The 25,919-nt window shown below is 41.8% G+C and overlaps 1 protein-coding gene across 1 annotated transcript in view; it reads left to right on the top strand.

Annotated features, from left to right (window-relative positions):
• The window catches only part of LOC128692433 (cytochrome P450 4C1), a 182,412-nt gene extending 162,122 nt beyond the window's left edge, over positions 1-20,290 (top strand). Inside the window, exons 9-10 of the mRNA XM_053781616.2 lie at positions 17,469-17,637; positions 20,244-20,290. Coding sequence (XP_053637591.2) covers positions 17,469-17,637; positions 20,244-20,290 — 216 coding nt within the window. The remainder of the gene's footprint in view (positions 1-17,468; positions 17,638-20,243) is intronic.
• The last annotated feature ends 5,629 nt before the right edge of the window (positions 20,291-25,919 follow it).

Raw genomic sequence — 25,919 nt, 5'->3', positions numbered from 1 at the left:
CAGTATGTCACCATTAAAGACACAGCATCAACAACACGGCCACTTGATACTGGAGTTCCGCAGGGAAGTGTCCTTGGTCCCCTGCTCTTCCTCATATACATCAATGAGCTTCCAAACGTATCCCAACACCTGAAACCCATTCTCTTTGCTGACGACACGACTTATGTCATCTCTCACCCTAATCTTGCCACCCTCAACACCATTGTTAACGAGGAGCTGATCAAAATATCGACTTGGATGACAGCTTAACACTGACAAAACCTACTATATTATGTTTGGTAGCAGAGCAGGAGATGCACAAATTAACATTAAGATTGACAACACTCTAATTACCAGACATAATGAGGGCAAGTTCCTAGGCCTAAACCTTGGCAACAACCTGAATTTCAGCACCCATATCCAACACATAACCAAAAAAGTATCCAAAACGGTTGGGATCCTCTCCAAGACACGATACTACGTGCCACAAAATTCCCTTCTCACTCTATACCACTCACTTATTTATCCATACCACACCTATGCTATTTGTGCTTGGGGATCAACTGCAGCAACACACCTAAAGCCAATAATAACCCAACAAAAAGCTGCAGTAAGAATAATCACTAAATCACATCCCTGGCGACACATCCCCCCACTCTTCATAGATCTGAACTAACTCCCTGTTCAGTACATCCACACTTACTACTGTGCAATCTACATCTACAGGGCCTTAAACTCTAATATCAACCTTGACCTAAAACGCTTTCTTGATTGTTGTGACAGAACCCACAGGCATAACACCAGACACAAACATCTCTACGACATTCCCCGTGTCCGACTAAACCTTTACAAAAATTCAATGTATGTCAAAGGCCCTGAAATCTGGAATACCCTACCTGAGAACTCTAGAACTGCAGACACATTCATCACCTTCAAAACTACCATTAGAAAACATCTTATCTCCCTGATACACCCCGTCAACTAACTACACGAATACCACCTGGTGGTTCACACTTACACTTACTCACCCATTTGACTGTAAACAGAAATATTAATCTTAATCTTAAAATAATGAATCCTGTGATACTCCAATACTGAAACTATGTACTGTGCCAAAACAAAAGCATTCACATTGCTAAACTCACAAACTAGTATTTAGTCACTTAGCCATAATACCAACTTACCTCATAATTTGCAATATTTTAAAATTAAGAATTAAACTAATTCTGCCCGAAATGCCTAGCCATGCTAGGTGTTCTAGTGGTACACTCTGTAATCATTATTTTACTATATGTAAACCACACAATAACCAAATTCTGTAAACTCAGCATTGTAATCCTTATAGAGAATAAACTTTGAATTTGAATTTGAATTTGAGCTGTCATCCTCCCGAGGTACCAGGCGAGTACCTATGGCCAAAATGCCAGTCTTTACGGTACCCTTTGAAAGAGTAGCTATTGACATCGTTGGTCCTTTATCACCACTTTCATCTGGGGGACATAGATATATATTAAAATTAGTTTATTATGCTTCGAGTTTCCCTGAAGCCATACCCTTAAAGACCATAACTACTACAGAGGTGGCTGAAGCCCTTTTGTCCATCTTCTACAGAGTGGGCATCCATAGAGAAATTTTGTCTGGCCGTGGGACACAATTTACTTCTGACTTAATGCAACATCTATACCAATTTCTGGGAGTGAAGCCTCTTTTCACCACACCCTATCATCCCAGCTGTAATGGGAGAATTGAGCGCCAGCATTCGATTCTCAAGTCCATTTTAAGGAAACTTTGCTCCCTTAAACCAAAGGAGTGGCATCGTTACCTACCCTGTGCTTTGTTTGCCCTGAGGGAAGTTCCCAGTGACTCTTTGGGGTTTTCACCTTTTGAACTTCTCTATGGTAGACAGGCCAGAGGTCCATTGTCCATCCTTCATGACTTATGGACTAATGAGGAGGTAAATGCTGAGGTTCAGTCTTCTTACCAGTTTCTCCTTGACCTTAGATCCAAACTTGAGGAGACCTCTGACAGTTTAGAAAAACCTAAGCTTGTCAATGGACCAGTACAAAACCTATTTTGATTCCAAAAGTCAGAGGAGAAGTTTTAAAGTAGGGGATGAAGTTCTGGAACTTTTGCCTATCAAGTCAAATAAATTATTAGTAGCATGGAAAGGTCCATATAAAGTATTAAAAATTTGTGGGAAAGTTGACTACCTCATAGAAGTCAAGGGGAAACCTAAGCTTTATCATATCAACATCCTTAAGAAATATTACCGAAGAAATTCGGTTAACTGCCTTAATAACTTTGACTTAGTTTTTCCACACGAACTTGATAAGACAACTGAAGAATGTAAAGTGTGCGTAATTGACACCTCTAACTTAGACTATGATGAAGAACTACATGACTTGCTGACTCTTGACCACTCGGGCGCAATCAACATTAATATTAATGAATCTTTGGATGACCATCAGAGACATGAACTACTTCAATGTGTGAGTAACTTTTCAGACGTCTTTACTGATATTCCAGGTGTTACCTCCACGGTAGTCCATAAGATTGACTTAGTGACGGACAATCCTATCAAACGAAAATTATACCCAGTTCCAGTACACCTTAGGGATGTATTTGACCGAGAGGTAGACAAATTATTAATACTAAAGATCATTGAACCTTCAGTATCTACATATTGCTCACCAGTAGTCATGGTTAAGAAGGAGGATAATTCATATAGACTTGCTATTGACTTCAGAGGCCTTAATGCTATAACTCGGTGGGATGCTGAGCCTATGCCCTTAATAGATGGCGATTTACACAAATTTTATGACGCTTCCTTCTTTTCAGAGATTGATATTGCGCAGGCATATCATCAAGTAATGTTAGATCCTTCTTCTAAGCAGTAAACCGCTTTTCCTACCCACCAAGGACTGATGCAGTATAGAACTATGCCCTTCGGTTTGGTAACTGCCTGTGCTACCTAGGTGAGACTGATGAGAAAGGTCTTGGGTAATATTCCAAATGTTTCAGTTTATTTTGATAACATTTATATAATGACATCCACGCTATTGGGCCGTGCGGACGTGCTGCGCAGTAGCTCCTGATTGAGATGGCTTTTGCGCTGTGTTGAAGTGTACTTGGCTCTGTGAAGACCTGTTTGCGCGCTCTCTAGAATTGAAGCAAGATGCCCTCCATCGAGCAACTTTACCATCAGCTTAAGGAAGAATTGAGGTTGGCGAATATGGAAATTCGGCGACTGACCGAGGAAAACAAAAATATTCGGAGTAGTCCTCCTGTTTTGAGTCCTCAGGTCAAGAAGGGAAACTGGTCAGTGGCTGGAAAAAAGGGAAAGAAGTTGACGATCAAGAAGAAGAATGGAGAGGTAGAAACGATGAAGAAGAAAGAGACTGCCGTGGAAACTGTTGTTGAAACATCCAGTACATTCTCAGTGCTACCCGACGAATGTGAGTTGACTACTGGGAACGTCAGGAAGAAAGACATTAAGGAAGGTACGAATATTGTTGTTGTTGGGGATAGCCAAGTTAAGTATATGGATAGGGCGTTCTGCTTGAAGGACAGGAGTAGGAGACAGAGAGTTTGCTTTCCTGGGGCTGGGATGGAGGATATTGTTAGCCGTCTGGATGACATCATGAGAGGTAATGGGAGCAATCTTATTAACTGTCTCAGTGCTGGAGGCAACGATGTTGGCAGACGTAGCAGGTATAGGTCAGCAATAGAAATAATTAGAAGTAAGGGTGGGAACCCTCTCATATGTGGTATTTTGCCAAGGAGAGGAGTTGGAAATGAATGGTTGTCCAGGGCAATTGGTGTCAATTGCTGGCTGGACAAATACTGTAAGGAAAATGCGGTAACATTCGTTGACAACTGGGACCTCTTCTATGGCAGAAATGACATGTATGCTAGGGATGGGGTTCACTTATCTAGGTGTGGGGTGGGAGCACTGGCAACTGCAGTGGAGGGAGCAGTTAGGACTTTAAACTAGGAATAGTTAGTGGTATGGGTTTTGGCAGGAAAACAGTGAAGTCCCAGTGTAGTAATATTACGAGTTCTAGGGGAACTAGTAATAATAAGAACGAGATAGATATTGAAAAACCAGGGACCTTGGGTGATTAGGACAGTAATAGGTTTAGTAGAAAAATAGAAATGAGCAGGAAGGGTAAAGAGAAAGGAGAGTCTTTCAATGTTTATTATGCTAATTGCCGTAGTGCTAGGAATAAGATGGAAGAGTTGAGATTAGTTGCTAGTGTAATTAACATTGATGTATTTGCCTTAACTGAGACGTGGTTTAATTCAAAAAGTCGGGACATCCCTGCGGAATGTCATATTCAGGGTTTTAAATTGTTCCAAGAAGATAGAAGTATTGGGAAGGGGGGTGGGGTGGCATTGTATGTCCGAGATCGCTTGAACTGTTGCATACAGAGTCTGTTTGGATAGAATTTTTAGAGGGGCATGAAAAACTGATTTTAGGAGTGATATACCGTTCCCCAAACTTAGATAGGGACCAAGGGAAACTACTATGCGAGGAAATTGTTAAGGCCACAGGGCATGATAATGTAGTAATTCTAGGAGACTTTAACTTTAGTCATGTTGATTGGAATTTTTTGACTGAGAATTTAGAATCATACGACTTTTTAGAAGTATTTCAGGATTGTTTTTTGAAGCAGTATGTGACAGAACCTACAAGGGGAAATAACCTGCTTGACTTAGTTATGGCAAACAATGAATCCCTTGTTAATAATTTAGAAATTTCAGAGGAACTGGGTGCTAGTGACCACAAATCAATTACATTTAGCATTGAATGGAAGTACGATAGTAGCGATAACTCAGTAACAGTCCCAGATTTTCGCTTAGCAGATTACGATGGGCTTAGAGAACACTTATCATCTGTTGACTGGGGTAACGAAGAGAGCTATCAATATGACAGTTTTCTGAACACTATACACGCTGCTCAAAGAGCGTTTATCCCATATAAAGAAATTAGATCAAACAGAAATGACCCAAAATGGATGAATAATAGGCTGTAATATCTACTAGGGCATAAGAAAGGAATTTATAGGCGTATCAAAAGAGGTGAGGGTCATCTTATGAATCAGTACATAAGAACATAAGAACATAAGAAAGGAGGAACACTGCAGGAGGCCTGCTGGCCCATACTAGGCAGGTCCTTTACAATTCATCCCACTAACAAAACATTTGCCCAACCCAATTTTCAATGCCACCCAAGAAATAAGCTCTGATGTGAAAGTCCCTCTCAAATCCAACCCATCCCACTCAAGTACTTATCCAACCTAGATTTGAAACTACCCAAAGTCCCAGCCTCAATAACCCAACTAGGTAGACTGTTCCATTCATCAACTACCCTATTTCCAAACCAATACTTTCCTATGTCCTTTCTAAATCTAAACTTGTCTAATTTAAATCCATTACTGTGGGTTCTCTCTTGGAGAGACATTCTCAAGACCTTATTAATATCCCCTTTTTTAATACCTATCTTCCACTTATACACTTCGATCAGGTCTCCTCTCATTCTTCGTCTAACAAGTGAATGTAACTTAAGAGTCTTCAATCTTTCTTCATAAGGAAAATTTCTAATGCTATGTATTAATTTAGTCATCCTATGCTGAATGTTTTCTAACGAATTTATGTCCATTTTGTGATACGGAGACCAGAACTGAGCTGCATAATCTAGGTGAGGCCTTACTAATGATGTATAAAGCTGCTGTATGACCTCTGGACTTCTGTTGCTTAAACTTCTTGATATAAATCCCAGTAATCTATTTGCCTTATTACGTACGCTTAGGCATTGCCGTCTTGGGTTAAGGTTGCTGCTCACCATAACCCCCAAGTCCTTTTCGCAATCTGTATGGCTAAGTTCTACATCATTTAACTTATAAGTACTAGGGTTATGGGCACTATAAAGCTTCAGAACCTTGCATTTATCTACATTGAACTGCATATGCCACTTTTCTGACCAAGAATAGAGTTTGTTTAAATCCTCCTGGAGTTCCATAACATCTACGTTTGAATCAATTATCCTACCTATCTTCGTGTCATCGGCGAACTTGCTCATATCACTAGTAATTCCCTCATCAAGATCATTGATATATATTATAAACAACAACGGGCCCAAGACTGATCCCTGTGGAACGCCACTTGTTACAGATCCCCACTCGGATTTAACCCCATTTATGGACACTCTCTGCTTCCTGTCAGTGAGCCATGACTCGATCCACGAGAGCACTTTTCCCCCAATGCCATGAGCTGCCACTTTCTTTAACAGTCTATGGTGCGGAACTCTATCAAAAGCCTTACTAAAATCTAAGTAAATAATATCAAATTCTTTATTGTGGTCAACAGCCTCAAAAGCTTTACTGAAGAAAGTTAATAAATTAGTTAGACAAGACCGGCCTCTTGTGAATCCATGCTGAGTATCATTAATCAAGCTATGCTTATCGAGATGGCTTCTTATAATCTCAGCTATAATTGACTCTAGTAATTATCCTACAATTGAGGTCAGGCTTATTGGGCGGTAATTTGATGGTAACGACTTGTCCCCTGTTTTAAAAATAGGAGTTACATTAGCCATCTTCCACATATCAGACACTACACCTGTTTGAAGAGATAAATTAAAAATATTAGTTAATGGTTCACAGAGTTAAATTTTGCATTCCTTAAGAACCCTTGAAAAAAACTCATCAGGACCCGGCGACTTATTTTGCTTCATTCTGTCTATCTGCTTCACAACCATGTCACTAGTGACTGTGATGTTACATAATTTTCTTCTTCTAGCCCACTGTAAAAATTAATTACTGGAATATTGTTAGTGTCTTCCTGTGTAAAAACTGAGAGAAAATAATTATTTAAAATCAAGCACATTTCATTCTCTTTGTCAGTAAGGTGCCAATAGTTATTTTTAAGGGGACGTATCTTATCTCTAACTTTTGTTCTATAGACCTGGAAAAAACTTTTTGGGTTAGTTTTAGAATCCCTAGCAACTTTAATTTCATAGTCCCTTTTAGCTTTTCTTATCCCCTTTTTAATGTCCCTCATAATGTCAATATACTGATTCATAAGATGACCCTCACCTCTTTTGATACGCCTATAAATTCCTTTCTTATGCCCTAGTAGATATTTGAGCCTATTGTTCATCCATTTTGGGTCATTTCTATTTGATCTAATTTCTTTATATGGGATAAACGCTCTTTGAGCAGCATGTATAGTGTTCAGAAAACTGTCATATTGATAGCTCACTTTGTTACCCCAGTCAACAGATGATAAGTGTTCTCTAAGCCCATCGTAATCTGCTAAGCGAAAATCTGGGACTGTTACTGAGTTATCGCTACTATCGTACTTCCATTCAATGCTAAATGTAATTGATTTGTGGTCGCTAGCACCCAGTTCCTCTGAAATTTCTAAATTATTAACAAGGGATTCATTGTTTGCCATAACTAAGTCAAGCAGGTTATTTCCTCTTGTAGGTTCTGTCACAAACTGCTTCAAAAAACAATCCTGAAATACTTCTAAGAAGTCGTATGATTCTAAATTCCCAGTCAAGAAATTCCAATCAACATGACTAAAGTTAAAGTCTCCTAGAATTACTACATTATCGTGCCTTGTTGCCTTAACAATTTCCTCCCATAGTAGTTTCCCTTGGTCCCTATCTAAGTTTGGGGGACGGTATATCACGCCTAAAATCAGTTTTTCATGCCCCTCTGAAAATTCTATCCAAACAGACTCTGTATGTGTTACTTCAGACTTAATACCCGTTTTTATGCAACAGTTCAAGCGATCTCGGACATACAATGCCACCCCACCTCCCCTCCCAATACTTCTATCTTCATGGAACAATTTAAAACCCTGAATATGACATTCCGCAGTCATGTCCCGACTTTTTGAATTAAACCACGTCTCAGTTAAGGCAAATACATCAATGTTACCTACACTAGCAACTAATCTCAACTCGTCCATCTTATTCCTAGCACTACGGCAATTAGCATAAACATTGAAAGACTCTCCTTTCTCTTTACCCTTCCTGCTCATTTCTATTTTTCTACTAAACCTATTACTGTCCTTATCACCCAAGGTCCCTGGCTTTTCAATATCTATCTCGTTCTTATTATTACTAGTTCCCCTAGAACTCGTAATATTACTACACTGGGACTTCACTGTTTTCCTGCCAAAACCCATACCACTAACTATTCCTAGTTTAAAGTCCTAACTGCACCCTCCACTGCAGTTGCCAGTGCTCCCACCCCACACCTAGATAAGTGAACCCCATCCCTAGCATACATGTCATTTCTGCCATAGAAGAGGCCCCAGTTGTCAATGAATGTTACCGCATTTTCCTTACAGTATTTGTCCAGCCAGCAATTGACACCAATTGCCCTGGACAACCATTCACTTCCAACTCCCCTCCTTTGCAAAATACCACATATGAGATGGTTCCCACCCTTACTTCTAATTATTTCTATTGCTGACCTATACCTGCTAATCAGGTCCTCACTCCTACGTCTGCCAACATCGTTGCCTCCAGCACTGAGACAGATAATAGGATTGCTCCCAATATCTCTCATGATGTCATCCAGATGGCTAACAATATCCTCCATCCCAGCCCCAGGAAAGCAAACTCTCTGTCTCCTACTCCTGTCCTTCAAGCAGAACGCCCTATCCAGTATATTGACATTAAGAGGGACATTAAAAAGGGGATAAGAAAAGCTGAAAGGGACTATGAAATTAAAGTTGCTAGGGATTCTAAAACTAACCCAAAAAGTTTTTTCCAGGTCTATAGAACAAAAGTTAGAGATAAGATAGGTCCCCTTAAAAATAACTATGGGCACCTTACTCACAAAGAGAATGAAATGTGCTTGATTTTAAATAATTATTTTCTCTTAGTTTTTACACAGGAAGACACTAACAATATTCCAGTAATTAATTTTTACAGTGGGCTAGAAGAAGATAAATTATGTAACATCACAGTCACTAGTGAGATGGTTGTGAAGCAGATAGACAGACTGAAGCAAAATAAGTCGCCGGGTCCTGATGAGGTTTTTTCAAGGGTTCTTAAGGAATGCAAAATGGAATTCTGTGAACCATTAACTAATATTTTTAATTTGTCTCTTCAAACAGGTGTAGTGTCTGATATGTGGAAGATGGCTAATGTAACTCCTATTTTTAAAACAGGGGACAAGTCGTTACCGTCAAATTACCGCCCAATAAGCCTGACCTCAATTGTAGGCAAATTACTAGAGTCAATTATAGCTTAGATTATAAGAAGCCATCTCGATAAGCATAGCTTGATTAATGATACTCAGCATGGATTCACAAGAGGCCGGTCTTGTCTAACTAATTTATTAACTTTCTTCAGTAAAGCTTTTGAGGCTGTTGACCACAATAAAGAATTTGATATTATTTACTTAGATTTTAGTAAGGCTTTTGATAGAGTTCCGCACCATAGACTGTTAAAGAAAGTGGCAGCTCATGGCATTGGGGGAAAAGTGCTCTCGTGGATCGAGTCATGGCTCACTGACAGGAAGCAGAGAGTGTCCATAAATGGGGTTAAATCCGAGTGGGGATCTGTAACAAGTGGCGTTCCACAGGGATCAGTCTTGGGCCCGTTGTTGTTTAATATATATATCAATGATCTTGATAAGGGAATTACTAGTGATATGAGCAAATTCGCCAATGACACAAAGATAGGTAGGATAATTGATTCAAACGTAGATGTTATGGAACTTCAGGAGGATTTAAACAAACTCTATTCTTGGTCAGAAAAGTGGCAGATGCAGTTCAATGTAGATAAATGCAAGGTTCTGAAGCTTGGGAGTGCCCATAACCCTAGTACTTATAAGTTAAATGATTGTTAGGTAAGACACATATGCAACAGAAGCCTACTGTGTAGGCGAAACGTTTCGAAATAAAGATACCTAACTGTTGCATATGTGTCTTACCTAACAATCTGTCGGTATTTTATACCATTTTAATGTTCAAGTTAAATGATGTAGAACTTAGCCATACAGATTGCGAAAAAGGACTTGGGGGTTATGGTGAGCAGCAACCTTAAACCAAGACACCAATGCCTAAGCATACGTAATAAGGCAAATAGATTACTGGGATTTATATCAAGAAGTGTAAGCAACAGAAGTCCAGAGGTCATACTGCAGCTTTATACATCATTAGTAAGGCCTCACCTAGATTATGCAGCTCAGTTCTGGTCTCCGTATTACAAATTGGACATAAATTCGTTAGAAAACATTCAGCGTAGGATGACTAAATTAATACATAGCATTAGAAATCTTCCTTGTGAAGAAAGATTGAAGACTCTTAAGTTACATTCACTTGTTAGACGAAGAATGAGGGGAGACCTGATCGAAGTGTATAAGTGGAAGATAGGTATTAATAAAGGGGATATTAAAAAGGTCTTGAGGATGTCTCTCCAAGAGAGAACCCGCAGTAATGGATTTAAATTAGATAAGTTTAGATTTAGAAAGGACATAGGAAAGCATTGGTTTGGAAATAGGGTAGTTGATGAGTGGAACAGTCTACCTAGTTGGGTGGTTGGGGCTGGGACTTTGGGTAGTTTCAAGACTGGGTTGGATAAGTACATGAGTGGGGGGGTTGGATTTGAGTGGAACTTTCACATCAGAGCTTATTTCTTGGGTGGCATTGAAAATTGGGTTGGTCAAATGTTTTGTTAGTGGGATGAATTGTAAAGGACCTGCCTAGTATGGGCCAGCAGGCCTCCTGCAGTGTTCCTCCTTTCTTATGTTCTTATGTTAACATCAGTTTTGCGTGGGTTATGCTCACATGGCCTCACTGCCAAGCCGAAGAAATGCTTCCTTGGGTATAACAAGATTGGATATCTTGGACTGATACTTCCTAATAACTCTCTGCAGCCTCTCCCCAGTAAGATCAAAGCTATATTAGAATTTAAATTCCCCAAAACCAAGAAGCTCATGCGTAGTTTTCTTGATTCTGTAAATTTTTATGCACAGTTTATCCCGAACCTTACTGATCTTACAGGCATCTTATCTGACTTCCTTAAAAAGTCTGTGAAGGAACCTCTTGAACTTTCCGACGTAGCTCGGGAAAAGTTTAATGAGATTAAAAGCATCTTTTCGAAAGACCCTATACTTAAGATTCCAGATATTAATAAAACATTTTGTTTAAGAACTGATGCCTTCAATACTGGCTTAGGTGCAGTGCTACTACAATACCATGATGGTACTCCCTTCCCTGTATGCTTCCTAAGCCAGAAACTCCTTCCTGCAAAAACGAGATACACCACCATAGAAAAGGAATGTTTGGCTCTTGTGTGGGGTATCTCCAAACTTAAATTTTGTTTACTGGGAAAAGAATTCATTTTAAAAACGGACCACAAACCTTTGATATACCTAGAAACTTTTAAGGGAACCAACAGTCTTCTCTTGAGTTGGACATTGGCACTCCAGGCATTTAAGTTCCATATTGTGTATATCAATGGTTCATCCAATTATTTCTCTGACTGGTTAAGTCGTGACAGTAGAAGATTTGTTGCCTTATGCGACTTCCACATGTTAGAACTTTTTCCTCGCCTATTCTTCTTATACTCCTTGACTATAAGTCTTGGTATGGGGGAGTGTGAGGGAAAAGTTCAATAGATAGGAGTAGCGAGGGAGTGTATAGTAACAATAGTTTCATTGCCGGCTACTTGTTAAGGTAGGGTAAGTCCAGCTCCCACTATTCTCCCCCCTTTTTTCCCCCTCCCTGAAAGTGATAGTTTGATTGCCTGCTGCTTGTTAAGGTAGGATCAGTCTAGCTCCAGCTATCCCTTCCCCTCCCTCTCCCCCCCCCAAAGGTGACGTGTGGGGCTCCGGTCAAACAGTAAATCACTTGACTCACAGCTCCCAACACTACTGTAAGTACACGCCTGATCATATTTTAGTGGACTTATTGGTTGAAAGCTTTACTTTTGACCAATAATTAACTTAGTCCTTTCAGTCTTTATCTGTTAAATGTTTTAATAATTACCACATCTTTTAGGTATTGTAATTATCATGGAGAGTGATTTCTTAAGCAGTGGGTAATTTGTCTCTCTTTACAGCTTGGAATGACAGAGAGGGTCACCTGCCAACCAACGAGAAGAATAGAAGGAGACGGACTAACGTCCTGAGACGTCCCATGTTTAACCTATTTACCTGTTATGTAAGCCAACACAGGACCTAACCCCTCATCATAGCAGTGGTAACAAACCTGTGTTCCTCTCATCTGAAGTAATTATTCACTGCTACACTCTGTGAAGAACGAGAAGGTGGAGGTCACCAACACCTGCAACCCCCCCCACATCAGCAACAGCTACGATTTCAACAACACTCAGTGTCACCAACACCTGACACCCCATTACCACGATATACCTATATTAGCGTTGAGTTCAAATGTAATTTTTTTTCATTTCGTTTTTCATTTTTCTTTCAATTAGGATACCCATTCATGTTTTATTGTTTTACATTTTTCGTTTCTAAATAATAAAGTGTTTATCATTGTCTGTTATTATTTCTTTTTCTATTCATTAATTTTCCTGAGGAGGAGCCAGCCTTGGTAATACTGACTGAAGTTGTTACAGGGATGAGTAAGCCTTCACATTGAGCCTTTTAATCCTCGTAAAAACTCTTCACTGCTTTGAGTAACCTTCCTTCTATTCCATACAGACACATGTGTGTTAAATTCATCAACATGTCGGTACTGTATTCCATTACTGAAGTGAAATGTATTAAACTTTCTTGCGTATCATTCTATCATCATTGTCTTCCCTTATTGGGTGAGTGGAGATGTAAAAATAAAAATTTAATCTTCTTGGGGAAGGGCTGAAGCTCTTAAAATTCCACTAGGTCCTCCGAAGTCCCTCGAATGAAAAAATAATAAAATCGTTCTTCCTAGACAATATCCGTCACCCCCTCCCCCCATCTTCCAGTTATCTTGTCACCTCTAAACACTTCCTATTGAAAGCTGCTCCTGTGTTTAGAACGATTACTCACCAGGTAAAAATAACATACATATTTCGGCCTCAGAGACACTTTGGATAGAGAGTGTCTAAAAATCTCTTATACTTACTTTTAAATTTCTGGTCCATGTGATAATTCACTTATCGTCTTTTAGTATATTACCTGAAGTTTACCTGGAGAGAGTTCCGGGGGTCAACGCCCCCGCGGCCAGATCTGTGACCAGGCCTCATGGTGGATCAGGGCCTGATCAACCAGGCTGTTACTGCTGGCTGCACGCAATCCAACATACGAGCCACAGCCCAGCTGGTCAGGTACCGATTTTAGGTGCCTGTCCAGTGCGTGCTTGAAGACAGCCAGGGGTCTATTGGTAATCCCCCTTATGTATGATGGGAGGCAGCTGAACAGTCTTGGGCCGCTGACACTTATTTTGTTGTCTTTTAGCGTGCTAGTGACACCCCTGCTTTTCATTGGGGGATGTTGCATCGTCTGCTGAGTCTTTTGCTTTCGTAGTGAGTGATTTTCGTGTGCAAGCCCGGTGGCCTGGTGGTGTGGCCCGGTGGCGTGGTGGCTAAAGCTCCCGCTTCACACACGGAGGGCCCGGGTTCGATTCCCGGCGGGTGGAAACATTCGACACGTTTCCTTACACCTGTTGTCCTGTTCACCTAGCAGCAAATAGGTACCTGGGTGTTAGTCGACTGGTGTGGGTCGCATCCTGGGGGACAAGATTAAGGTAACCCCAATGGAAATAAGTTAGACAGTCCTCGATGACGCACTGACTTTCTTGGGTTATCCTGGGTGGCTAACCCTCCGGGGTTAAAAATCCGAACGAAATCTTATCTTATCTTATCTTATCTTACTAGTCCCTCTAGGATTTTCCAGGTGTATATAATCATGTATCTCTCCCGCCTGCGTTCCAGGGAATACAGTTTTAGGAACCTCAAGCACTCCCAGTAATTGAGGTGTTTTATCTCTATTATGCGTGCCATGAAGGTTCTCTGTACATTTTCTAGGTCAGCAATTTCACCTACCTTGAAAGGTGCTGTTAGTGTGTAGCAATATTCCAGCCTAGATAGAACAAGCGACCTGAAGAGTGTCATCATGGGCTTGGCATCCCTAGTTTTGAAGGTTCTCATTATCCATCCTGTCATTTTTCTAGCAGATGCGATTGATACAATGTTATGGTCCTTGAAGGTGAGATCATCCGACATGATTACTCCCAGGTCTTTGACGTTAGTTTTTTGCTCTATTGTGTGGTTGGAATTTGTTTTATACTCTGATGAAGTTCTAATTTCCTCATGCTTACCATATCGGAGTAATTGAAATTTCTCATCGTTGAACTTCATATTGTTTTCTGCAGCCCATTGGAAGATTTGGTTGATATCCGCCTGGAGTCTTGCAGTGTCTGCAATGGAAGACACTGTCATGCAGATTTCATCCTTGTTTATGTCAGATATGAGGATGAGGAACAAGATGGGAGCGAGTACTGTGCCTTGCGGAACAGAGCTTTTCACTGTAGCCGCCTCAGACTTGACTCTGTTGACTACTACTCTTTGTTTTCTATTTGTGAGGAAGTTATAGATCCATCTACCAGCTTTTCATGTTACCTTTAGCATGCATTTTGTGCGCTATTACGCCATTGTCACACTTGTCGAAGGCTTTTGAAAAGTCTGTGTATATTTCATCTGCATTTTTTTTGTCTTCTAGTGCATTTAGGGCCTTGTCGTAGTGATCCAATAGTTGAGACAGACAGGAGCTACCTGTTCTAAACCCATGTTGCCCTGGGTTGTGTAACTGATGGGTATCTAGATGGGTGGTGATCTTGCTTCTTAGGACCCTTTCAAAGATTTTATGATATGGGATGTTAGTGCTACCGGTCTGTAGTTCTTTTCTATTGCTTTACTGCCCCCTTTGTGGAGTGGGGCTATGTCTGTTGTTTTTAGTAACTGTGGGACGACCCCAGTTTCCATGCTCCCTCTCGATAGGATGTTAAAAGCACATGATAGGGGCTTCTTGCAGTTCTTGATGAACACGGAGTTCCATGAGTCTGGCCCTGGGGCAGAATGCATGGGCATGTCATTTATCGCCTGTTCGAAGTTATTTGGTGTCAGGATAACATCAGATAGGCTTGTGTTTACCAAATTCTGTGGCTCTCTCATAAAAAAATCATTTAGATCTTCGACTCTCAGTCTGGTTAACAGCTTGTTAAAAACTGAGTCATATTGGGACTTGAGTAACTCACTCATTTCCTTGCTGTCATCTGTGTAGGACCCATTTTGTTTAAGTAGGGGCCCAATACTGGATGTTGTTCTCGACTTTGATTTGGCACAAGAAAAGAAATACTTTGGGTTTCTTTCGATTTCATTTATGGCTTTTAGTTCTTCCCGCGATTCCTGACTCCTATAAGATTCCTTTAGCTTTAGTTCGATGACCAGTGTCTCCCTACGCATTGCAGATATATTGGCCTCTTTTAGCCGCTCTGTTATTCTTTTCCGTCGCCTGTAGAGGGAGCGCCTGTCTCTTTCTATTTTACATCTACTTCTCCTTTTTCTTAAACGAATAAGCCTTGAGCATACATCGAGTGCCACAGAGTTAATCTGTTCTAGGCTTAAGTTGGGGTCTGTGTTGCTTAGTCTATCTTCCCAGCTTATATCATTTAGGACTTGGTTTACTTGGTCTCACTTATGTTCTTGTTACTGAAGTTGAATTTGGTGAAGGCTCCCTCATGACTGACCCCTTTTTGTCGGTCTGGGGCTCCGCGCATACATGTCTGAACCTCGATTATGTCGTCTGAGCTGCCTCATGGTGTTTTCACTGCAACAACATTATTTGCTCTATTCCTCCATTTTAGGTGCCTTAAGTTGAAATCCCCCAGGAGCAAGATGTTGGGGGCAGGAGCTGTAAGGTTTTCCAGACAGTGGTCAATTTTCAACAGCTTTTTTCTGGAATTGCTGGGACGTTGTACCCGGAGGCTTGTAGAATATCACAATGACTAGATTTTGGTTCTCGGTCTTTACCGCTAAAACTTCAACTACATCACTTGAGGCATTTAGCAGTTCTGTGCAAACAAGTGGCTCTGCGATATACAGGCCAGCTCCCCCCTTTTGCCTGTTCACTCTGTCACATATGTATAGGTTGTAACCTGGGATCCATATTTCGTTGTCCAAGTGATCCTTTATGTGGGTCTCTGTGAAAGCCGCGAACATTGCATTCGCCTCTGCAAGCACTCCACGGATGGAAGTTATTTTGTTGTTCTTTGTTGGCTTTAAACCTTGTATATTTGCAAAGAAGAATGTCATCTAATTGGTGGTATTGGTGGTACTGGGGGTGGGGATTTTTTTCCAGCACTAAGATCTGTATCTATTGGTTTGGAATGGAGGCCATCGACTGTGATCCCACTCCATAAATGACTGGATTTGGTGTACGATTTCTGCCATTTCCTGCCAGTTTTTTTTCCTTCCTGGCACTAGAAAACCTCTCCTTTTGAGTGGCTTTGGCTACCCAGGTTTTCCCATGGTCTGGATGCTTTGTATCTTTTTGTCCCCTTTAGATGGTGTGCCTGGCAATTTAAGTAATAGCACTCTCTTTCCTGTACTGAAGAGGAACACATTTCAGGATGGAAAAGTTTACAGGAAGGAAGTTTGCATTTTCCTGTTGTCATATGGGCACGGCATTTTCTAGGGTGGTCAAAGTTGCACGTCCCATCTGTTTTTCCAGATATTCCATGCCTGCAGATACCAAGTGCATAATATGTGCACAGGCTTGGTTTCCGTTTGCCTTGGATTTTTGTGACTGTATTCCCTGTTGGTGCATGTTTTTCTGTCTCATTCCTATCCTCTCTAGTATTAAGAATGGAGTTCTCACCAGTTGTTTCTGGTAATATTTCCTCACTATTATTAGTGGAGTCTCCTTGTTTGCTATCTCCTGTGGTATTACTAGTTTGTAATATTGGTTTTATCTTGTCCTTGACTACACTTGTTTCCCCACTATAGATCTTGTCTCCCTCGAGGCCATTAATATGCATTTCACCATGCATACAGTTAATCTCTACCAGGACAGCACCTCCAGCCTCACAGTTACTGTCTACCAGGACAGCACCTCCAACCTCACAGTTGCTGTCTACCAGGACAGCACCTCCAGCCTTACAGTTCCCCACTACCTGGCCAGCACCTCCCGTCATACAGTTACTGTCATCCAGGACATCATCTGCACCAAGGGCGATAGCACCATCCAGCCCAGACTTTTTATTTTCCCATCTATTATAGAATGCTTCCAGGTTTTCTAAGAAGGCTGCTTTGATGTTTTCCTTTTATAATACCAATGTGATTTTAGTCCACAGATAGTATACAATAGTATTGTATAGTATACAATGATAGTATACTTTAATCCCTAGTATCGGTATTAAAGTATTTTTAAATGTTGGTGTATGCAACTCGTGTAATCTATAGGCTTTCGACTTTAATCAAATTTAATACTATCATTATCGAGAATTTTTCCAATTAGGCTCGAATTCATGAGGAACTGGACGGTATTTTAGACAGCGCTGACAGTCCCATCACCGCAGAAGACATTCATCAGATGAAGTACACTGAAATTTGTATCAAAGAGGCGCTTAGGATGTTCCCACCTGTGCCGATAATCTCCAGAAAACTTAAAGAGGATCTTGTCATAGGTAAGCAAAAGACACTATCCAACATAGCAGAAGTATTATTAATTTGTTTGTTACAGAGGTGTTTCCTGGCAAGGGCCATTGTCAGCTGATAACCTGTTGGGTGATTAAGCAGTCGCTAGCATTCTGGACCTACATACCTATTTAGTTTCCCTGTCTTCATTACTAACACTACTTTTTCCTATTACTCATTTCTCTCTGGTTTGGTAATAGAGTTGTGGATGAGTGGAACAAACTCCCGAGTACAGTTGTTGAAGCTAAAACGTTGTTTAGTTTTAAAAATAGGTTAGATAAATACATGAGTGGGTGTGGGTGGGTGTGAGTTGGACCTGACTAGCTTGTGTTGCTGGGACTGATACAGTGCTCCATCCTTGAGTGGGGATGACCAGACTGGGTGGGTCATTGGGATAATCCGGGGGGTGGGTCATTGGTCTAATCCGGGGGGGGGGGACATGGACCTGCTCCGCATGGGTCAGTAGGCCTGTTGCAGTGTTCCTTCTTTCTTATGTTCTTATGCTCTAGCGTTAGTTAGTTTAATATCTTTATTATGTACCCCATACCCATCTTTTGGGCGGTAGACAAAAAATTTCAGAGGTACATAATGGGACAAGGACTGCGCCCCAAAGTTTTGATAGCTGAGGAAGTTACAAAGGTAATAAAATCCAGGTAGATTTCTCTAGTGCAATTTGGGTTTGTAGTTATACGTCAGCTAATCACATACAGCTATCATTAAGATCAGACTCAAATTTTAGGTGGTACACTCTGCTCTAACTCAAATTCCTAAACCTACTAAATGTTAAGGCTAAACATACAACTTCTCACTCCTCAGCTTCCTTGTATTTACATTGTAAAAGTGCTTACTAATACCATCAATGATTTACAAGCAAATGTTCCACAATTCTCCTGCAACTTTCGTTTCAAAGCATTCATTTCCTCCATACATTTTCCTTTGAGTCTGTTGTTCAGTCTTGTATATCTTATATTTGCAAATATTCTCACATCACTATTTTCTGCATATACTTTTAAAATCCTTCGTCTACATACTGTTTGAAAGTCTTACAACTCTCATATACTGTGATTTACATAATTCTTCTAACTGACTTAAGAAATCGTAATGACACGATTGCAAATAAACCATACCCCCGGCCGGGATTGAACCCGCGGTCATAGAGTCTCAAAACTCCAGCCCGTCGCGCTAGCCACTAGACCAGCTAGCCACAATAAGATTCATCCAACTAGGTATATTTCTACACCATAGGAAAGTTAGCACAGGCACTTCTGTGACCACAAATGCAAGTTTTTACAGACGAATCTCCAGCTAGCGTGGCCGTGACGAACTCTAGCTCAAGTCCCTTCACTGCCGTCAACATGACTTAAGAAATCGTAATGACACGATTGCAAATAAACCATACCCCCGGCCGTGGCTAGCGCGACGGGCTGGAGTTTTGAGACTCTATGACCGCGGGTTCAATCCCGGCCGGGGGTATGGTTTATTTGCAATCGTGTCATTACGATTTCTTAAGTCATGTTGACGGCAGTGAAGGGACTTGAGCTAGAGTTCGTCACGGCCACGCTAGCTGGAGATTCGTCTGTAAAAACTTGCATTTGTGGTCACAGAAGTGCCTGTGCTAACTTTCCTATGGTGTAGAAATATACCTAGTTGGATGAATCTTATTGTGGCTAGCTGGTCTAGTGGCTAGCGCGACGGGCTGGAGTTTTGAGACTCTATGACCGCGGGTTCAATCCCGGCCGGGGGTATGGTTTCTTCTAACTGATATTTCCTTCAGTCCAGTTCTTCATTACCTGCAATGGAGTTCATCTGCATCACTTTACTTTTTATTTGAATTCACGTACAAAATTCTTTGTTTATATTATCGTTGATTAAATATGTAATGTAAAAAGAATGATTTCTACTACAAACAAAAAATATCTAATATTAGTCTCAAAATTTTAATGTCACACCTATCTGTAACATTCACTTTTCTCTTAACCCACTCTGTATATAAATGAAACAACAGAACCAGAACCAGTGTCTCACTTTCCTTAAAACCACTTCTTATTTTTTGCAATAAGTTCAACTGTTTCGTACATGGTGAGTTGTTCATAAACCAACCACATCATAACCTGTCATTTGCTTTTTTCAGCTCCATAAAAGCATCAAACAACTCTTTTAATTATTTTAAAAATTATTCAATTATGTAATTTAATATAGACACCTGATCCTTACATCCCCTTACCTTCCTGTATCCATTGTTCTTCTGCAATAGTATTGTCTGCCATTCTAAACATTATATTTATCACATCTCTGTCATCTACCCTACCTGGTATACTCAGCAGACTATTCAAAAAATGCACGCTGTCTCTGTAGCCCATTCCAGCAATGAAAATGAAGTGCCCATGCTCTTTCTCAGTTATTTTGTGCTTTTCTTCCCTTTCACAAATACATTGGGCAAATGTTTTAACCCTTCTACCACTCTACCACAACAGTCTTTATAGACAAATGAAAATATAACTTTTCTTCATACATTTCTCATACATCCCTCATGATCGAATGCCCTCCGCAGCCATTTTTTCTTCATAGCAGAAGTCAATAATTGTGTCTTTATCAGCTTATGGTCGATCTGCCAACTTCAAGGAGCATTCGTCGAACAATTGAAGAATTAACATTTACGCCAACTGAAGCCAAATCTCTCGGTAGATCTTCGCTGGTTTTCGTGAGGTGTGGACTTGAATTTTCTTCCACATTTTCCTTAATGCATCGCTCTACAGTCACCAGTATCATCAGATCTTTTGAAAATCCGACCAACAGTTGAATTTGCAAGGCTCAAATTTTCACCTATATGTCTGATACTCAAATCAGCATGTTTCCTAAGAGATACAATACTTGCACGCTTCCTAGGTGTAACATCCATAATGAATTTCAGCAGAAATCATGAACTGAAGGAGAGACTTTGGCAAAACCACATTTACTGACGAAGCACACTTGTAGGAATAGCTTTACAAAACGACAGCTGTTGTAGCACTAATGAAGAGTCACAAGATGACACCACAGCTGGATGGTTCCCAGAGGTATGCAGCAAACATTTCAGAAAAAAGAACGCAAAATATATTAATTAAACCTGGGACATACATTCGTCTCTCGACCTTCGGGGAGAGAGGACGCTTCCACAGTTTCTCTTGCACGCCACCTGGAGAGGAAAACATAGCATTAGCACCAAGATGGCGAACCGAATGAGCCGGCGCATAAATACTGTCTGCATCGAGCTGATCAGGGGAACTTTAAGCAGTGCCACGATGAACGTTCTCCTGCCAAACATTATCAGGGACGTTTATGGAATCCCCAATGAAGAGTTGTACGGTGTGGCGCTAAATGGTATGTCAAGGGTCTTCGTGAAGTTCATGAGGGCCGACTTCTACTCCAGAATCGTCGACGAATTTCAAGAAAGGAGGATGAGCGTCAATTCGGCAGTGGAAGTATGCTTGCATGATGTTTCTAAGTATTTTACTTGGGTGAAGGTACGGAATGTACCTTTTGAAGCGACAGCATACAGTTTACAGGATGTGTTCAGTGGTTATGGGACTGTACACTCGGCGAGCATGGGAATGTGGAGGGACGGTCCCTACGAGGGGCTGCCGGAAGGATCCTTCACACTGAAAATGACCCTGAGGAGGCCGATACCATCGTACGTCACATTGCATGGTTATAGAACTCAGGTTTTTGTACACTATGCCGGGCAGCGGAAGACGTGCCGTTTATGTGACTCTTATGAGCATATGGCGGCACATTGCCCCAGGAGAAAGGGCCCTAGGGTTCCAGAAAATGCTTCTGAAGACAAGTAGTTAGAAGCCTTGGACGTTATGACGGGTGATGTGGAAGGCCGTGGAAAGGGCCTATGGAGTGTGGAGGTTGAAAGAGCAGAGGTGGCTTTGGAAACGTGAGTTACACTACCAGAGAAAACGGGAGGGGGGGATATCGCTGTCAGACAGACCGTTAGGTACTACAGATTCAGCTCAGGAAGGGATTTTGGAGGCTGTGCTGAAGGATTTTTTGGAAGAGTCGGAGCATGGCGTGGAAGGCGATGTGAGGTTAAGTGATGTCAAGGTGATGGACGATCAGAAACGGGGTAAGGAAGACTTGAGTGAGGTTAGGATGGAGAGCAATGTGGTGGTGGAGGTCCATCAAGAAGATGTGATTGAAGAAGATATGTGTGTAGAGGGTAGCTCTCGCAAGAGATAAGCGGGGGCATCAGACATGGATGAGGTCCTCACACCAGCGCAGCGGCCTGGGAAGAAGGTTTGGGCAGCTGTGGTGGAAACGGCGAGACGGGGAGGGGGGGGAGCAATGGAAAGATCGGCGGGAAGGAACAGGAAGGGGTTGGAGGGCAGGAACGAGGGATTGCTAGAGATGGACCGAGACCAATGAAAGGAGAATCAAGTAAGCCTCAGCGGCATAGGGGTAAGCTGCCATTCTTGTAATTTCAGGTGTGTAACTTTCAATGTAAACGGTCTTAAGACCGAGGTGAAGAGGGTATGGTTAGAGTGGTTTTTAAGGAAATTTAGTATTGATGTCTGTTTTTTGCAGAAACATAACCATAGGTTAGGATGCGAGTTGGTTTTGAAAGGATATAGGTTGTTTACCAGTGATGCTTTGAGGTTGAAAGGAGGTGTGGCTGTGGCGGTAAAGACCAGTCCTTTGCGTATCATGGGTTGGGAGGAGGGGGGATGGGAGGGTTGTCAGGGTGGATGGGTTTTGGGGGACCGGGGGGGTTTGTTTTGTAGGTGTGTACATGCCAGCAACTAGTAACATTAGGGTGAAGGTGGATTTTGTAAGCGATGTCTTGGTGTATCATTTGAGAGGTTTGCCAGCTATTATGGTGCTTGGCGGGGATTGGAATTGTGTAATTAGGATTGGGGATGTGGTTCCGAGGGGGGCGGGATGTGTTTTGGGGGCTCTGAGAGACGTTTTGTGGGATGTTGGAGTGGTAGATGTGGTGGGGAGTAGGGAATATGGAGTGGAGCACACTTTTATCTGTAGGGGATATGAGGCACGGTTAGATAGAATTTATGTTAGGCACGGAATAGGTGTGGAGAGGGTGAGGACTATAGATGTGGGTTTTCTGATCATCGTGCTGTTATAGCAGATTTGAAGGTAGATGTTATAGTGCGAATTTATACGGGATACTGGAAAATGAATGTGAGACTCCTTAGGGACGAGGGTGACGCTACAGGATTTGAGAATTGGTGGAAATCCTTTTGGGAGACTAGGAATAGGGAGATGGATTTGCTGGATTGGTGGGAAATGAGAGCTAAAGTTGGAATCGCGAATTTTTTTAAAGTACGGGGTAAGGAGATGGCGAGGTGGAGCTATGGTCTACAAAATTATCTTGAAGGTCAGTTAAATGACTGTTATGCAGAGGAATGGGTGGGGCGGAGTGAGGACATGGAACGTTTGCGAAATAGGTTGGTGGAAATCCATAATGAAATGTTTGAGGCAATTAGAGTCAGGGCGGGGTTGGAGGATGTTTTAAAGGAGGATAGGCCGTTGGGATTTATACTCCGGAAGTTTAAGGAAAGGCAGACGAAAACCACCTTGGTGTATATAGTGGCAGGAACAGGGGGATTTGAGGAGGGTCAAGGCCAATCCACCACAGAACATATTAGTTTGTATGCCGATTTCTGGTTTAGGGAGAAATGGAGGAGGGTTGGCGGGGGAGTGGGTGGGGGACGTTTTGGGGATGAGGGGTTTAATAGGGTTATAAGTGAGCAGGACAGTGACAGACTCGAGAGTAGTATTAGTGTAGAGGAGGTGGAGAAGGCAGTTTTCGGGCTGTGCCAGGGTAAAACCCCTGGGATAGATGGTATACCCAACGATTTTTATAGGTATCATTGGGGGAGTGTATGGCATTGTCTGGTGGGGGTTTTGAATTGTATGTTAAGTAGTGGGAGGATGGGAAAATCGCAAAGAACGGGTGTCACGGTTTTAGTGCCCAAAAAGAAGGAATGCCGAGTTTAGAATGATTACCGTGCGATTACGTTAATGTGCTCGGATTACAAGATTTTTGCTAAATTTTAGGCAACAGAATGAGGAAAGTGTTGGGTTTAGTGTTACATAGGGGGCAGTTGGGGATTCCGGGGAGAAGGATGAGGGATGGACATTGTTTTATTAGGGATTTTCTAGAGAGTTGTACGGGAGGGGGAATACTAGATTTAGATTGTGAGAATGCATATGATTGCGTGGACAGAGATTTCTTAGGGGTTTGCTTAGAGAGGTTGGGGTTTTGGGAGTGGGTAGTGAGGTGGGTGAACACCCTGTATGCTGAGGCGGAGGTGAGGGTACAGGTCAATGGGAGGTTGGGTGAAAGTGTACCAATGGAGAGAGGTTTAAGGCAGGGTTGCCTGCTATCATAGCTGCTTTTTGCGTGTGTGCAGAACCCTTTCTATGAGTCTGTTGAGTGGGTGATGGACGAACAGGAGATGGAGGGGGGTGCAAAGGGGGCATCGTTGGGTATGTGGATGATACTACTGTTTTGCTACGGGGTAAGGAGGAGCTAAGGAGGGTGGGTAGAGTGATTCAGATGTTTGGTATGAATACAGGGATGTGAGTTAATGTGGTGAAATCAAGGTTACTAGAGGTGGGTAATTGGATAGGGGGGGGCTTGGGGTTGGGGTTAGGATGGACAGTGGTTGATATAATCAGGGTATGTGGAATATGGTATATGGAGGGGGTGCAGGCCTGCAGAAGGGTAAATTTGGAGTCTGTCACGGGTAAGGCATTAGGTAGACTGGGAGGTTTAAGTGCGAGGGACCTAGCTTTACATCAGAGGGTAGTGGTGGTAAATTCACTTTTCTATAGCAAGGTATTGGGGTTGGCAGAGGTTTTTCCCTTAGAAGTACAGGACATTGCAGAAATGCAGAGGAGGGTGCTAAAGTTTGTGTGGGGATTTGGGAGGGCATGGTTAAGTAAGGAGGTAGTTATGACGGATGTACAAAGAGGGGGTTTAGATTTGTTGCCTTTAGGACTGAGAGTAATGGCTATATATATCAAGCGGAGGTATAGTAGGGAAGGGGGCGTGAGGGGAGCTAACGTAGGAAGAGTTATGGAGGAGGCACGTAAATGGTGGAGCGGCAAGGACTTGCGGGTTTGTGAAGATATGTTAAGATTTTTATTGACAGTGCAACAGGTAGATAACATCAAAGTGAAAAGGTTGGTGAGAGTAGTGGGAGGTCGGGGAATTTTGAAAGGGATAGCCGTGTATCCAACATATGATGGGGGAGTTATTTGGAAGGATTTTAGTAAGCTTAGGATACCGGCTAGGGTAAGAGAATTAGTGTACCGTTTCATCATGGGGATTCTGGCCTCCAAGGAGGTGTTAAGACGTATGGGGTTGGTGGAAGAGGCTTTTTGTCAGTTTTGTGATGATGTTGAAACGGCATTACATGTGGTCTTTTTTTGTCCCTCCTTGGAGGGGGTGAGATCATGGATGGGTGGGGTTATCAGATTGTTGGAGGGGGGACGTTTGCCGCTATTAAGGGCTATACTATTAGATGTAAGGGGAGTGCCTAGGGATGTGGGATGGGCTATAATGTATGTCATAGTAGATTATCTGGATATCTCATGGGGAATGAGGGAATTTAGGGGTGATACGAGGATAAAAGCGTTGGCGGCTAGATTCTATAGGACAAAGTGTAGGAATATGCTGGTTTATGGGGCGTCCTTGGAAAAAAGTTTCCCAGAAGGTTATAGGAACCTCACTGTGGGTTCCCTTTGTCGGGGTACCTGAGGATGGGCAAAGGGGTGGTCTCCTTCTGGGGGGATGTAAAGGGGGTTTGGGGGGGGTTGTTTGATGCTGGGATTTTGTGGTGTGTAAGAGGAAGGTAGTGGCAGTTTGGTATGGATGGTAAGCTATGTTTCACGGGAATGTTTGTCATAGTAAGATATAAGAGTAGCTTACAAGGTTAACTTTTCTAAACTTGATGGTTATGTTCACTGTGTAAGAAATCTTCCTTTATAGCCAGGATACCGAGCCCTTAGGATCTCGGGTTTACGTAATCAGATATGGCAAGTTGGTTTCAACAAATTTTTCTGAGGTACTTTTGGGACCGGCAAGATACAGCGGCCCTTATACTTACTACTTGTCTTGTATTATGTTTAACTTTTATTGTTTAGTGCAGGTTCTGTGTGGTAATTCTTAAGAGTATGTATAGGTCTCGGGTCTATACCATGTTTATTAAGGGGTTTATACCTAAAAATTTTGTGGACAAGAGTTTCGGTTTATATACATATG

The sequence above is a fragment of the Cherax quadricarinatus genome, chromosome 53 (assembly GCF_038502225.1).
Source record: "Cherax quadricarinatus isolate ZL_2023a chromosome 53, ASM3850222v1, whole genome shotgun sequence".
In the NCBI taxonomy this organism is placed as follows: Eukaryota; Metazoa; Arthropoda; class Malacostraca; order Decapoda; family Parastacidae; genus Cherax; species Cherax quadricarinatus.
Note: the sequence above shows the minus strand (reverse complement) of the source record. Positions and strands in the feature narration are given on the sequence as shown.